General features: G+C 42.7%; 1 protein-coding gene across 8 annotated transcripts in view; it reads left to right on the top strand.

Moving 5' to 3' along the window:
• LOC144888143 (uncharacterized) overlaps nt 1-12,932 on the top strand; it is a 1,118,715-nt gene that overhangs the window by 167,767 nt on the left and 938,016 nt on the right. For 4 of the 8 annotated variants that reach the window (XM_078781772.1, XM_078781773.1, XM_078781774.1 and 1 more), the window contains one exon: nt 75-152. The exons of the other annotated variants lie outside the window; for them this stretch is intronic. In XM_078781772.1, coding sequence (XP_078637898.1) covers nt 75-152 — 78 coding nt within the window. The remainder of the gene's footprint in view (nt 1-74; nt 153-12,932) is intronic. 8 annotated transcript variants of the gene reach the window in all.

Here is a 12,932-nt window from a genome sequence, read left to right as displayed (position 1 = left end):
CATAATGAGCTACTTTTTTAAAATCAGAAAGTCACACGGAGATCAAGCCTGATACAAATGCTATTATTTCACAGATCCAGACTTGCGCAGTCCTCCATGGAAGCATCCAAGAATGAACAGCAGCAGAATGCCAATGGAAGATTTTGAGGATGGTAGATGGCACCTTTTTCTTGAAGAATGATTTATGCAACGTAGGATTGTCTGTGTTGTAAAGTGAGAAAGCTGAAACTTTTGACTTCATGGATGTGTTTTGCATGGGTGGTCGGGGTGGGTTGGGAGGTAGTGAGTACTTGTGTATAAATGATGAGGATGTGGCAGGGTAGAGATGAATGAGCATGTGTGTTGGGGTGTTAATAGCTTTGCCTCTTTTGTGCTTGTGATACAAACAGAGATGTCATGTCATGTAAATTAATGTTTTCGCATGAAATTAGTAAGTTGCTAGAAATCAGTACCGGTACCCTGATATATTTATTGCAGCTAAATGAATTCAAATATTGTTGTAATATTGGGTTTACCGGAAGCACCCTCTCCATAAGGGAGCGGCTAGTGGGATCATGTTATTTTCTTTATGATCTTGTTGTCATCTTGATACCATACCTTTTACCCCAAAAGTCCAGGGATGATGCTATTATCTATATTCATACCACAGCAGACGCTTGGAATAATGTCCAACGTGCATTATTTTTCTTAGCAGACACATCCCTCTATTTGGTCGATGTATCGGCAACAGACCGCAGCCTCGATCGCTCCGGAAAATTAAAAACGATAACCCCAGTTACGTATATGCAGTGAAACATACCTACTGCTTGTATGCATATGTAATACATCGTTGTTATTTCACTCGGATAATTCCAATTGCACCCCTCCCGCAAAGGACGAAATTGCGAAGATGGCCAAAAAAATTCAAAACTTGATGGAATCAAACAAAACTTGCACAGGCACAACTTAAAGGTGCCCGCATTTTGTCCCTCAAAGTTTAAGCTTCCGAGGTCAAATCCTCTCAGAGGTGTAAATGAAACATACACACAGCATGCTTTCCGTCCATTATGTATAGATTTACAGAATATATATCAACGAGGGATTACCTTAGGAAGGGACCTTCATGAGACACACAAGACAAACTTTCACTCTAATCCTCTTTAATGCTATAAGCCTGGCTTACACTTGATTGGTTGAGGGCACCGAAAATGGAATGTGAAAAATAGCCCAGCAAGAAGCAGATACCATAATAAACTAGAAAGAGAAATCAGAGATTGCAGACCCTCGCCAGGACGTGTTTTCTGTTGTTTTTAAGGCATTTCTGCAAAAAAAAAATGGCGGCCGGACCATGTGGCCGATGACGTCATCATTTCCCCCCCCCCCCCCCCTCCACCAATTTATCCTAAGATGACGCTCAATAAATTTCATTTTGATCGGATGAAGTTTTGTACTGGTCGAATTATGACATCATAATGAAGCCACATATGACATCGTCATCAACATATTTTATTCCCTGTGGAGAGTTCTTTACATTGAGCCATGGCTCAATTTTTTCTATACAGCGTTTTGTTCGAGATATAGAGGTGCAAATTTCTTCGGTTTTTCCAAGATGGCGGCCATACCACGTGAACTATGACGTCATAATTATCATGAAAAATTATACAGATGGAGTTGCACCTTTGGTGAACATTTCCTGTCAATTAAACCAACTGTTGCAGAGAAATTCATATTTATTCTGTGCTGTCAAACACACAAACAAACAAACGGACAAACAGACTCAAATGCAATACCCTCTCCTCTGGCGAGGGTAATGAGGCAATTGGGGATGGGAGGGTTGCCTTGGGTTGATGAGATTGAAACTCTCTCTCACTGTTGCCAAACTCTTCATCTTTTCACCTTGTTCTGAATCTCCTCGCACTTGTGTCTGCATGCTTCCTTTCCTTGTTCTCCTCTTTCCCTTTCCCTCACTTGTTTTCTTCATTCTTTTTTCTGATTTTCCTGCATATGTGGCATACCCACCTCTACCCCAATCCCACCCTGTGCCACCAATTCCATGGGTCCTGAATACTGTGGGCTTTGGAGTGAGGGTTGACTGATGGGCTGAGGGTTATAACCATTAAAAGGGAGGGGGGAATCGAGTGCACACAGACTTGCAAAGTCTGAATGATAGTTGATCTCGTGCGTTTACACCATGGGGTCCCTCCTGCAAAAAGGCTCAGATGGAACATAATATTCAATCATTGGCAGATATTATTTACAGATATATAATACTGTCACCCCCACCACAACCCCTCTCGCTCCCAATCCCTCTCCCCCCACTCCAACCCCTTGCCTGTAAATATGAAGTATGGAATATAAAACTACTCTTGATTGTGATGGCTCGTGTCGTTCTGCATTGACAGACAGATAGAAAATGGAATCGACACTACTGAGAGATGGGGCAAAAAACGATATACACAGACGTGGTCAAAAATATTGGCACCCTTGCACTTCTTTCAAATAATGCACCATTTCTTCCAGAAAATTGTTGAAATTAAAAAATATTTTGGTATCCACGTTTGTTTTTCTTTTGTTTGTCGTGGAAACAAACAAAAAAAAAAAGCTGAAAAAATTAATAAATCTTGGCTTATTCCACACAGAAATCCTTAAATGGCCCAGACAATATTATTAGCACCTTTTATAAGTTGTTAGAAATAATTAGATTTCAAGCAGGCGATTCTCCTTTACTTTGCGATTGAACTCACCTGTGGTGAGTTGCAGGTGCCTGCAATATAAAAATCACTCATTCAACCATTTTGAATGGAGAAAAGGAGTCATTCTTCTGTTTTGTGTCACTGTGTGTACTGCAATGAGCATGGAGAAAAGAAAGAAAACCAGAGAATTGTCTGAGGAGGTCAGAAAGGGTATTCTGTGGTAGGAGACCCAGGAGGACACCACTGCTGAGAGAGAGAGAGAGACATAAGAAAGCCTGACTGGAGTTTTCCAAAATACACCTGAACAAGCCAAAATCCTTCTGGGAGAATATCCTGTGGAAAGATGAGACCAAATTAGAGCTTTTTGGCAAAGCACATCATCTCTATGTTTACAGAAAACAAAATGAAGCCTTCAAAGAAAAGAACATCTTCCCTACAATCAAACATGGAGGAGGTTCGGTCATGTTTTGGGGTTGCTGTGCTGCCTCTGTCACTGGGTGCCTTGAATGTGTGCATGGAATCATGAAATCAGGAGATTACCAAGGCATTTTGGAGCACAATGTTCAACCTTGTGTCAGAAAGCAGGATCTCTGTCAAAGGTCATGGGTCTTGCAGCAGGACAATGACCCCACACACACTTCAAAAATTCACCCAGGAATGGTTCAAGACAAAACTCTGGACTGTTCTGAAGTGGCCAGCAATGAGTCCAGTTCTAAATCCCATTGAACACCTGTGGGAAGATCTGTAAACAGCAGTTGGGAGAAGGCATCCTTCAAATCTGGGAGAACTGGAGCAGTTTACACAAGAAGAGTGGGACAAACTGCCAGTAGAGATGTGTAGGAAGCTCATTCATTGCTTTCGGAAGCGATTGACTGTTGTTATTTTGTCCAAAGGCTGTGCTACCAAATATTAAGTCTTGGGTGCCAATAATTTTGTCAATGCGATTTCCTTTTATTTTCTCATTTGAAAGGACATGTTAAATTCTGAATCAAAAACAAAGGTTCTGTAATATTAACAGTGAAATAAAGAATTGTCTAGACCAGGGGTCGGCAACCTTAGGCACGCGTGCCACCGTAATCATTGGCACACTGGCGAAAGCAGTGCCCTCTCCGCTGCATGCCAAATCACTTCTTGAACAGCCATTGGCTGTTGCGCGTGTTGCACTATAATAGTATTCCGGTGTGATTGTGCAGGGTGATGAGGTAGATGGATCAGAGCAGAGTCACCATTCCAATTCCAAATTCTTTCACTGGAATAATAATCAAAGATGCACAACATGAGATGCCGGCCTGGCGCATTCAAACACAATATTCGCGGCAACAGGATGTGCTGTAAGAACAGTGGTGTTGTTCACAGCAGATGGTCCGAGGCTGCATCTCCACTCATTATTATTATTCGGACTGGTTTCTAAGTTTTAATATTAATCTCATCATTATTCTGAATTGTATAATAATCGTAGATATAAAATAGGAGATGTAGGCTTGGTGCCTTCCGATACGCCGTTCATGGCAACCTGAGGTGCTGTAAGAGCAACTGTTGTTAACATCCGGTGGTCAGCGGTTGCATCTCCACTCTTTATCATTCAGGCTGCCTTCTGCGTTTTAATATTAATCTCGTCATTATTTTGAGTTTTTTTTATGGGGTGGTAGTAATGAAAATGGGGGTAGTAGTTTTTCTCGTAACACGCGGCCTGTCTTATTTAGTTTGATTGACGGTACGGCCTCCCGCTCACATTTACCACAGGAATTGCAGTGAAGCGGTTCAGGTTCGGTAAAAAAAACCACCTTTAGAGGCCATTTTTCCCCGCAAGCGGGGGTTGGCCTTTTTCGGGGACCGTGGTTGTTGTTGTTTTTTGGTCCCCTTTTTGAAGCAATGTTTTACGGCCGGATGCCCTTCCTGCCGCCAATCCTGTTTGTCGCTTTTTTACGACACACAGGGAATTACCAGTGAACTGGTACTCAAGGTTCGGTAGATGTTCGGTAAATGTTTCTTTAAAATGTTGTTGCAATGCATATGGCCTATATGGATGGAATAAAATTCCATGTCTGTTGGAAATATTTTTTTGACGTGGTGTCATAATTAAACTTAATGTTGAACTTAATGTTGATATGGCACACGAATTAACAAGAACATTTGAAACTGGCACTTCATGTCAAAAAGGTTGCCGACCCCTGGTCTAGACCAAATACTTTTGTCAATTTCAACTTATTTTTCGAGAAAATTGTGAGTTATTTAACAAAAGTGCAAAGGTGCCAATATTTTTGGCCACAACTGCAGCACGATATCTCAGTTTTGGATAGATTCGGCCGAAACTTGGTGGATGTTACATGTAGGGTTGTTACATGCAGTGGCGACAACCAGCAGCGGGCGCTGCGGTGATGTTGGTGGTGGGACCGCGCGAGGGATGCTGGTACGGAGCTCGGGATGCTGGGGCTGGCTGCTGGTACGCTGTGATATTTGGAATACACTTGATTGCTTTCTACAAGTGTCTTGTATTTATGCACACCAGGGACACTGGAACATGGTGTCAGAAGTTATGAACCTTGTTGCCATTTAACGCCGAGTGATTCTGAGTCCTTGTCTTCAAATCGTCACGGCGTTCACCGGTCTGCCACAAAGGCTCGTCACAATTGTTGAATCCCCAAGCAGCATCATGTCCACGGCCTCGGATTCGACACCGGCAGCCTCTAGCATTGCGGATACGTCGACACGAGCTATGGCGACTGCAGCTACGGGTACGTCGGTAGTCTGGGGCACAGCAGCAACAGCGCACCTCAACATCCAGCCTCCCTGTTCGTTTGACCTGCACGCAGCAGGCCTTTTGGGCGCTTGGAAGAAGTGGCGGGAGAGCATGGAGTTACACTTGGATCTCGCCATAGCAGGATTACCAGAGGAAAGGAAAGTGAAGATGGTATTATACCTTATTGGGACTGAAGGTCGGGAAATTTACATTTAATGGAATACGATGACAGGCCGAGTGTCGAACAAGTAATGGAGGCATTTGACAAGCATTGTAATCCTCGTCCCAATGAGACTGTGCAGCGGTACAAGTTCTTCACAAGAGATCAGCATAGAGGCAAGAATATAGACGCATATGTGACCGAGTTGCGTGTACGAGCCCGCTACATGTAACTTTGGGACCATTCGTGATTCCTTGATCAGGGATAGGATAATTTGTGGCATTACAGATGGGGCACAGCAAGAACGGCTGCTCAGGGAAGCTGACCTGGACCTTCCAAAATGCCTCTAGCTTTACAGAGCCGCTGAACTCTCAACAGCGAGTGTAAGAGATTAGTCTCCAATGGAGTCATCGATTCATGCTATGCAGCAGGTAGCATACAGACTACAGAAAACACGTCAAACACAGCAGCAACCACAACGATCTAACAGCAAACAACCGCAGCGATGTTAAGAGTCATGCAGGTTTTGTGGTTTGAAGCACCCCAGGGGAGCACACAGTTGCCCGGCATCTGGACAGCAGTGCCGCAAGTGCTCATTACTCAATCATTTTGGCTCAGTTTGCATGCAAACCTGGAGTGGGTTTGTCAACACTGTATAATCAGATAGCAGGCTGGATGTGCAGCAGAGGCAGCCTGAGGAGGATGTGCTAACTGTCTCATTTCTTCCAGAAACATTGGTTCTCGCAGAGCATGTCAACGTTGTGCAGACAGCATATCCTAAGCAGATATTCGCTAACATGAACATGCATGGGCAGATCGTCAAGTTCCAAGTGGACAGTGGCGCAACATGTAACATTCGGCCAATGAAATACCTCATGGGTTTGGATTATCAAATCAAGCCAACAGACCAGACCCTGGTGTTGTTCAACAAGACTAAAGTGAAACCAAAAGGCAGCTGCCGGATCCAACTCACAAATCCCAGGAATGGAAAAAGCTATCATATTCAGTTTGTTATCCTGGAACAGGACTGCACACCGATACTGGGGAGCCACACAGCCCAGCAACTACAGCTAATGGAGGTCCGACATGAAAATATCTGCCACCTAGCAAGCGCATCGGCAACAAATCCTCCCAGAAAATCACGGACATGAGCTAATGTGCTGGAACGTTACGGCGATATTTTCATCGGCACTGGACTGTTTGAAGGTGAGTATCATATTGAGACTGACCCCAGTGTCAGACCAGTCATACATCCACCATGCAGAGTACCAGTAGCACTGCGTTTCGAAGCTTGAGGCAGAACTTGGCCATCTGGAAGAGCTGGGCATCATCACACCGGTGACGATGCCAACCTCAAGGGTGAACAGCATGGTCACCGTGATAAAGTCGTCTAAAGGGAAGTTGAGGAAATGCATTGATCCCAAACACCTCAACACTGCTATCATGCGGAGTCATTACTCCATGGTGGTTATTAATGAGATCCTGCCGGATTTGCGGAAGGCACGTATCTTCAGCACAATCGACCCGAAAAATGGGTTCTGGCATGTGCAGTTCGATGAGCCAAGTTCCTATCTGATAACATTCAATACACCATTCGATCGCTACCATTGGTTGAGGATGCCATTTGGAATTATATCTGCGCCTGAAGAATTCCCAGAGGCGTGTTGATCAGGCCTTAGAAGGCCTACCCGGCTGTAAGAAGGTTCATGATGACATTCTGTTGTACGGGGAAGGAAGTACGGATGAGGAAGCATTAGTCGACCATGATCGGAAGCTGATCCTGTAGTTCGAGCAGAGCAGACTGAAAGGATTGTGTTTAAACCCCGAGAAAGTGAAACTGCATCAGTCACAAGTCTCCTATCTAGGGCATTTACTTACATAGGAGGGAGTGAAGCCTGACCCTCAGAAAGTGCAAGCTGTAGTGGAGATGCCTATGCCAACAGACGTCCCAGCAGTACGTCGCTTCATCGGATTTGTTATGTACCTCAGCAAGTTTCTGCCAAAGGTAAGTGACCTTTGTCATCCTCTCAGACAACTGACTCAGAGCGATATAGTTTGGCATTGGACAGAAGTCCATGAAAAGGCCCTGTCGGAGATAAAGAGACTCGTCAACGCACAGCCCGTACTACGTTACTATTGCCCACAGACTGAGCTCACCCTTCAAACAGATGCTTCTGACATTGGACTTGGTGCTGCGCTACTCCAACACAGTCAGCCGGTCACATTTGCTCGTAGGGCCATGTCAGATGCAGAAACTAGATATGCGCAAATTGAGAAAGAACATTTTGCCGTACAGTTTGGGCTCGAGAAGTTCCACCAGTATACCTACGGCCGGAAGGTGAGGTTCACATTCCGGAAAACTAGATCCCCAGTCTCCTGTATGGCACCTTTAAAGACTGTTGGATAAGTATTTTTTTAACTTTTACTTTGCCAGACATTTGCACAATCTGGCAAACACAAACTCATCAGTCGCTTTTCTGTGATTATCATGTGAAAATGTGGAAACTCATGAATCTTTTATGGAATAATGGCACTAACCATTCATGCATCATGAAAATCGATAATTATTTTGATGGTGAGGTAATTTTATAACAAAACAGATATGGGCCCAGGACGACATACCGAAATTCTTGTGGACCAACCACAAACATTAATGCCCACTCTGCTCCACATTGACTTACAGGCTGAAAACTATGGTATATTCGGATCGACAAAAGATATATATATATATATATACAGTCACGTGAAAAAGTAAGTACACCCCATGTAAAGTTTTGACTTTTTCAACATATTTCAACATACAGCTATTTGATCTTCATTTCAACAATATTGATAGATAAAGGTGATATAATATAACAAATATGAAACATTTACATTTTGTCGTCCATTGTATAATTTAAATCAACATAAATGCAAATTTCACACGTGGAAAAAGTAAGTACACCCCTACATTTATCACTACTTCAAATACCTAAAATTAGAATCTGGTGCACCAGCTCAGGTGCAAATGATTAGAACATCATTAGAGAGGATATTGGAGGAACCTGTCTTATTTAAACCTCAGACATTTAGTTTGGTTTGCTCTTTGTTGTTGAAGTGTGCAGTGTCACCATGCCTAGATCAAAAGAGCTCTGAGGCCTTCCTCAAAGAAGGTTATAGATGCCTCCGAGTCTGGGAAGGGATTTATAAAGATCTCCAAACAATTTGAAATCAATCATTCGACTGTCCGGAAGATCATCTACAAGTGGAGAAGATTCCAAACAACTGCCAACTTGTTCAGGCCAGGCCGCCCCAGCAAATTTAGCCCGAGAGCAGACTGCAAGATGCTGAAAAAAGTATCTAAGAACCCCAGAATGTCATCACGGGACCTGCAGGTAGCTCTTGCCACTGTTGATGTCAAAGTGCACGAGTCTACCATGAGAAAGAGGCTGCACAAATTTGATCTACATGGGAGGTGTGCCAGGAGGAAACCTTTGCTGTCCAGAAAGAACATCAGGGCAAGACTGAAGTTTGCCAATGAACACCAAGGCAAAGACCAGCACTTCTGGAACAATGTGCTCTGGACAGATGAGTCAAAGGTAGAGCTATTTGGCCACAGTACCAGAAGACATGTTCGGTGAAAACCAAAGACAGCATTTGACCACAAGAACCTGATACCAACTGTAAAGCATGGTGGTGGAAATATTATGGTTTGGGGCAGCTTTGCTGCATCAGGGCCTGGGCAGCTCACCATCATAGAATCCACTATGAATTCTTCATTGCACCAGAGGGTGCTTGAGGATAATGTGAGGCCATCTGTCAGAAAGTTGAAGCTCAACCGAAGGTGGACCTTGCAACATGACAATGACCCTAAACATACCAGTAAATCCACCAAGGAATGACTGAAAAGAAAGAAATGGAGGGTTCTGGAATGGCCAATTCAAAGCCTGGATCTAAATCCCATCGCGATGTTGTGGGAAGATTTGAAACGAGCAGTGCATGCAAGAAACCCCTCAAACATCGCACAGCTGAAAGAATTCTGCATGGAGGAGTGGGCAAAACATTCTCCCAGTCGATGTCAGAGACTGGTAGACAGATATAAGAAATGCCTACTTGAGGTTGTTTCTGCCAAAGGGGGCAATACCACCTATTAGAGCCAAGGTGCACTTACTTTTTCCACATGCGAAATTTGCATTTATGTTTATTTAAATTATACAATTGACTACAAAATGTAAATGTTTCATGATATTTGTTATATTATATCACCTTTGTCTGTCAATATTGTTGAAATGAAGATCAAATAGCTGTATGTTGAAATATGTTGAAAAAGGCAAAACTTTACTTGGGGTGTACTTACTTTTTCACGTGACTGTATATATATCTTATATACACATATATATATATACATATACATATATATATATATATATATATATATATATATATATATACATACATACATACATACATACATACATACATACATACATACATACATACATGTATATACACACAGACGGCATTTAATATGGAATATTTTGTGTTTCTTGACATGGGTTTACTTTCTGAACTCAGAATATCAATCTGGTGAGTTTATTTTACCCTTCGGTGATGTCTTTGTTGAAAGAACCATGTCACTGATTGTCTTTCGCAGCAAGAAGTCAATAACAGGATTATATCACATGTGGCGTGACAAAATGTAAGGGCAGGTACATTTGACGATTGGCTTCACAATCGGGTATATAAGGGTTGTTGCGTTCTGTATTAGTGGAAAACAACTGCTGCACGTCTCCAAAAGTTATTGCCGCTTCCTCTGGAGATGGTCCGTCAACTTGACAATGCTGTTTGTCATGGAGTGGTGGCTTTACGAAATTCTGGCATGAAACAGCGTGCTATTGCTCGGCAGTATGGCATCGCTCAAGGTCAGGTGTCAAAGATCCTGAAACGAAATGCTCAGAGGGGCGTCCCTACTCCAATACCGAGGCCAGGACGTCCACGCGGAACCACAAGGAGAGATGATCGCCAGCTGCACCGGTTAGTCTGCAATGGCCGTACCAAGTCAGCTAATCGGCTTAGGGCTGAGTGGCAGCAACTGACAAATGTGCCTGTATCCAGAAGGCTAGTCAACCAACGACTGGTTCAAGCAGGCTATCGTGCCAGGCGTCCCCTGAGAAAGCCACGCCTGACCAGACAACACAGCCAGCGCCGATTGCAGTGGGCCAGAGAGCACCGTCAATGGCAGCCAGGACACTGGAATCACGTGACCTTCAGTGACGAGTCTAGATTTCTGGTCTATCGTCAAGATGGCCGCGTCCGAGTGTGCAGACAAGTGCATGAAGCCCACAACGAAGATTGTATAGTGCCAAGAGTCCAAGCTGGAGGTGGTGGGGTGACCGTTTGGGCTGCTTTTCATGCATGGGGCAAAACTGACCTGGTTGTTCTGAATGGAAACCTGAACCAGTTCAAGTACAGGGTCATTCTGGAAGAAACATTGCTTCCATTTGCTCGTGCAGCCTTTCGAGGAAACTTTGTCTTCCAAGATGACAATGCACGGCCTCATCGTGCTCGCATGATCCAACACTTTCTTGCTGACCGTGGTGTAGAGCATATGGAGTGGCCTGCCATGTCCCCGGATATGAATCCGAGAGAGAACTTGTGGGCAGAATTAACGCGTCAAATCGACAACTTGGACCAGCAGCCTACCTCTGTGCGTGAATTGCAGCAGACTATTGTCACTGCATGGCAAGCGATTCCTGTCCAAACCTTGGCAAATCTCGTGAACAGCATGCCTCGACGTGTACATGCTCTCCTGAATGCTCGTGAGGGTTACACGAAGTACTGAACTGTAATTTTACTGTCCGTAATCCCAGTCATAATTTAGCTTTTGTTTTTGTTGAAATTTTTTTTGGCTAATGTGCAAAATAAAGAGATACTTCTGGAAAACGTACAGAAGTTTAACACAGTACTGTCCGTGAATTGAGTTTGATAGTAGTTTACATCACTTTCAAGGATCAATTTATTTTTTCGAAATGTCAAATGTGGTTTTTGTTTCTTTTAAAGGTCACATCAACAAAATCTAGAATAATTTCAACATAATTCCAATGAACTTTTGGTTCTAAGACATCTTGAAAAGTAAGTTCACCCCCACAAAAAAATATATTCCATATTAAATGCCGTCTGTATATATGTATATATATATATATATATGTATGTATGTATGTATATATATATATATATATATATGTATGTATATATATATATATATATATATATGTATATATACATTATATATATATTATATATATATATATATATACATTATATATATATTATATATATATTATATATATATTATATATATATATTATATATATATTATATATATATTATATATATATTATATATACAGTGGAACCTTGACTTACGAGTGCCCCAACTTACGAGTTTTTCGAGATACGAGCCGTCGCTCCGGCGGTTTATTGCTTTGAGATGCGAGCCGAGATCCGAGTTACGAGCTTTCGCCACCCGGTCACGTGGTTATCTTGCCGTTCAAGTACAGTATCTTTGTCGTATAGCGCTGCATTTTAGTTTTCGCATTTCGGTTATTTTGAGTTTTGCCGCCAGGTGGGTTCTGGTCACGTGGTTATCTTGCCTGCCGTGCACGTACAGTATCTCTATCGTATAGCGCTGCATTTTAGTTTTCGCATTTCGGTTATTTTGAGTTTTGCCGCCAGGTGGGTTCTGGTCACGTGGTTATCTTGCCTGCCGTGCACGTACAGTATCTCTATCGTATAGCGCTGCATTTTAGTTTTCGCATTTCGGTTATTTTGAGTTTTGCCGCCAGGTGGGTTCTGGTCACGTGGTTATCTTGCCTGCCGTGCACGTACAGTATCTCTATCGTATAGCGCTGCATTTTAGTTTTCGCATTTCGGTTATTTTGGCGTTGGCGCTGTGTAACGACACTTGCCTCACTCATTTTCGAAACATTTTGAAAGGGAGGAAGAAACAAACCTCGTTGGACAGGTTTTTCTTTAAACGCCCTGCAAGTGAAAGCGAGGAAAGTGTGGCGAAAAAGGCAAAAGTTATCCCCTCCACCTCTGCCAGCATCTTCGTCTGATCTTCAAGGTAAATACACTTAATAAAACCAGTTTATTTCTTTGCATTGTCTTTTATTATGTACAGTATATACGAGGTCGTGCTTGTTTACACATTATTTGTTATTTATAAAGTACATTTTTCTTATTTAAAAACACGTAACAAAAAAAATTGGTGTGGTTTTTTGGGGGCTGGAACGGATTAATAGCATTTCAATGCATTTCAATGGGGAAATTTGATTTGAGATACGAGCAATTTGAGTTACGAGCTCTGTCACGGAACGAAT

Source organism: Myxine glutinosa, chromosome 7, assembly GCF_964187855.1.
Source record: "Myxine glutinosa chromosome 7, kmMyxGlut1.1, whole genome shotgun sequence".
Lineage (NCBI taxonomy): Eukaryota > Metazoa > Chordata > Myxini > Myxiniformes > Myxinidae > Myxine > Myxine glutinosa.
This window is presented reverse-complemented; position numbering and strand designations above follow the sequence as displayed.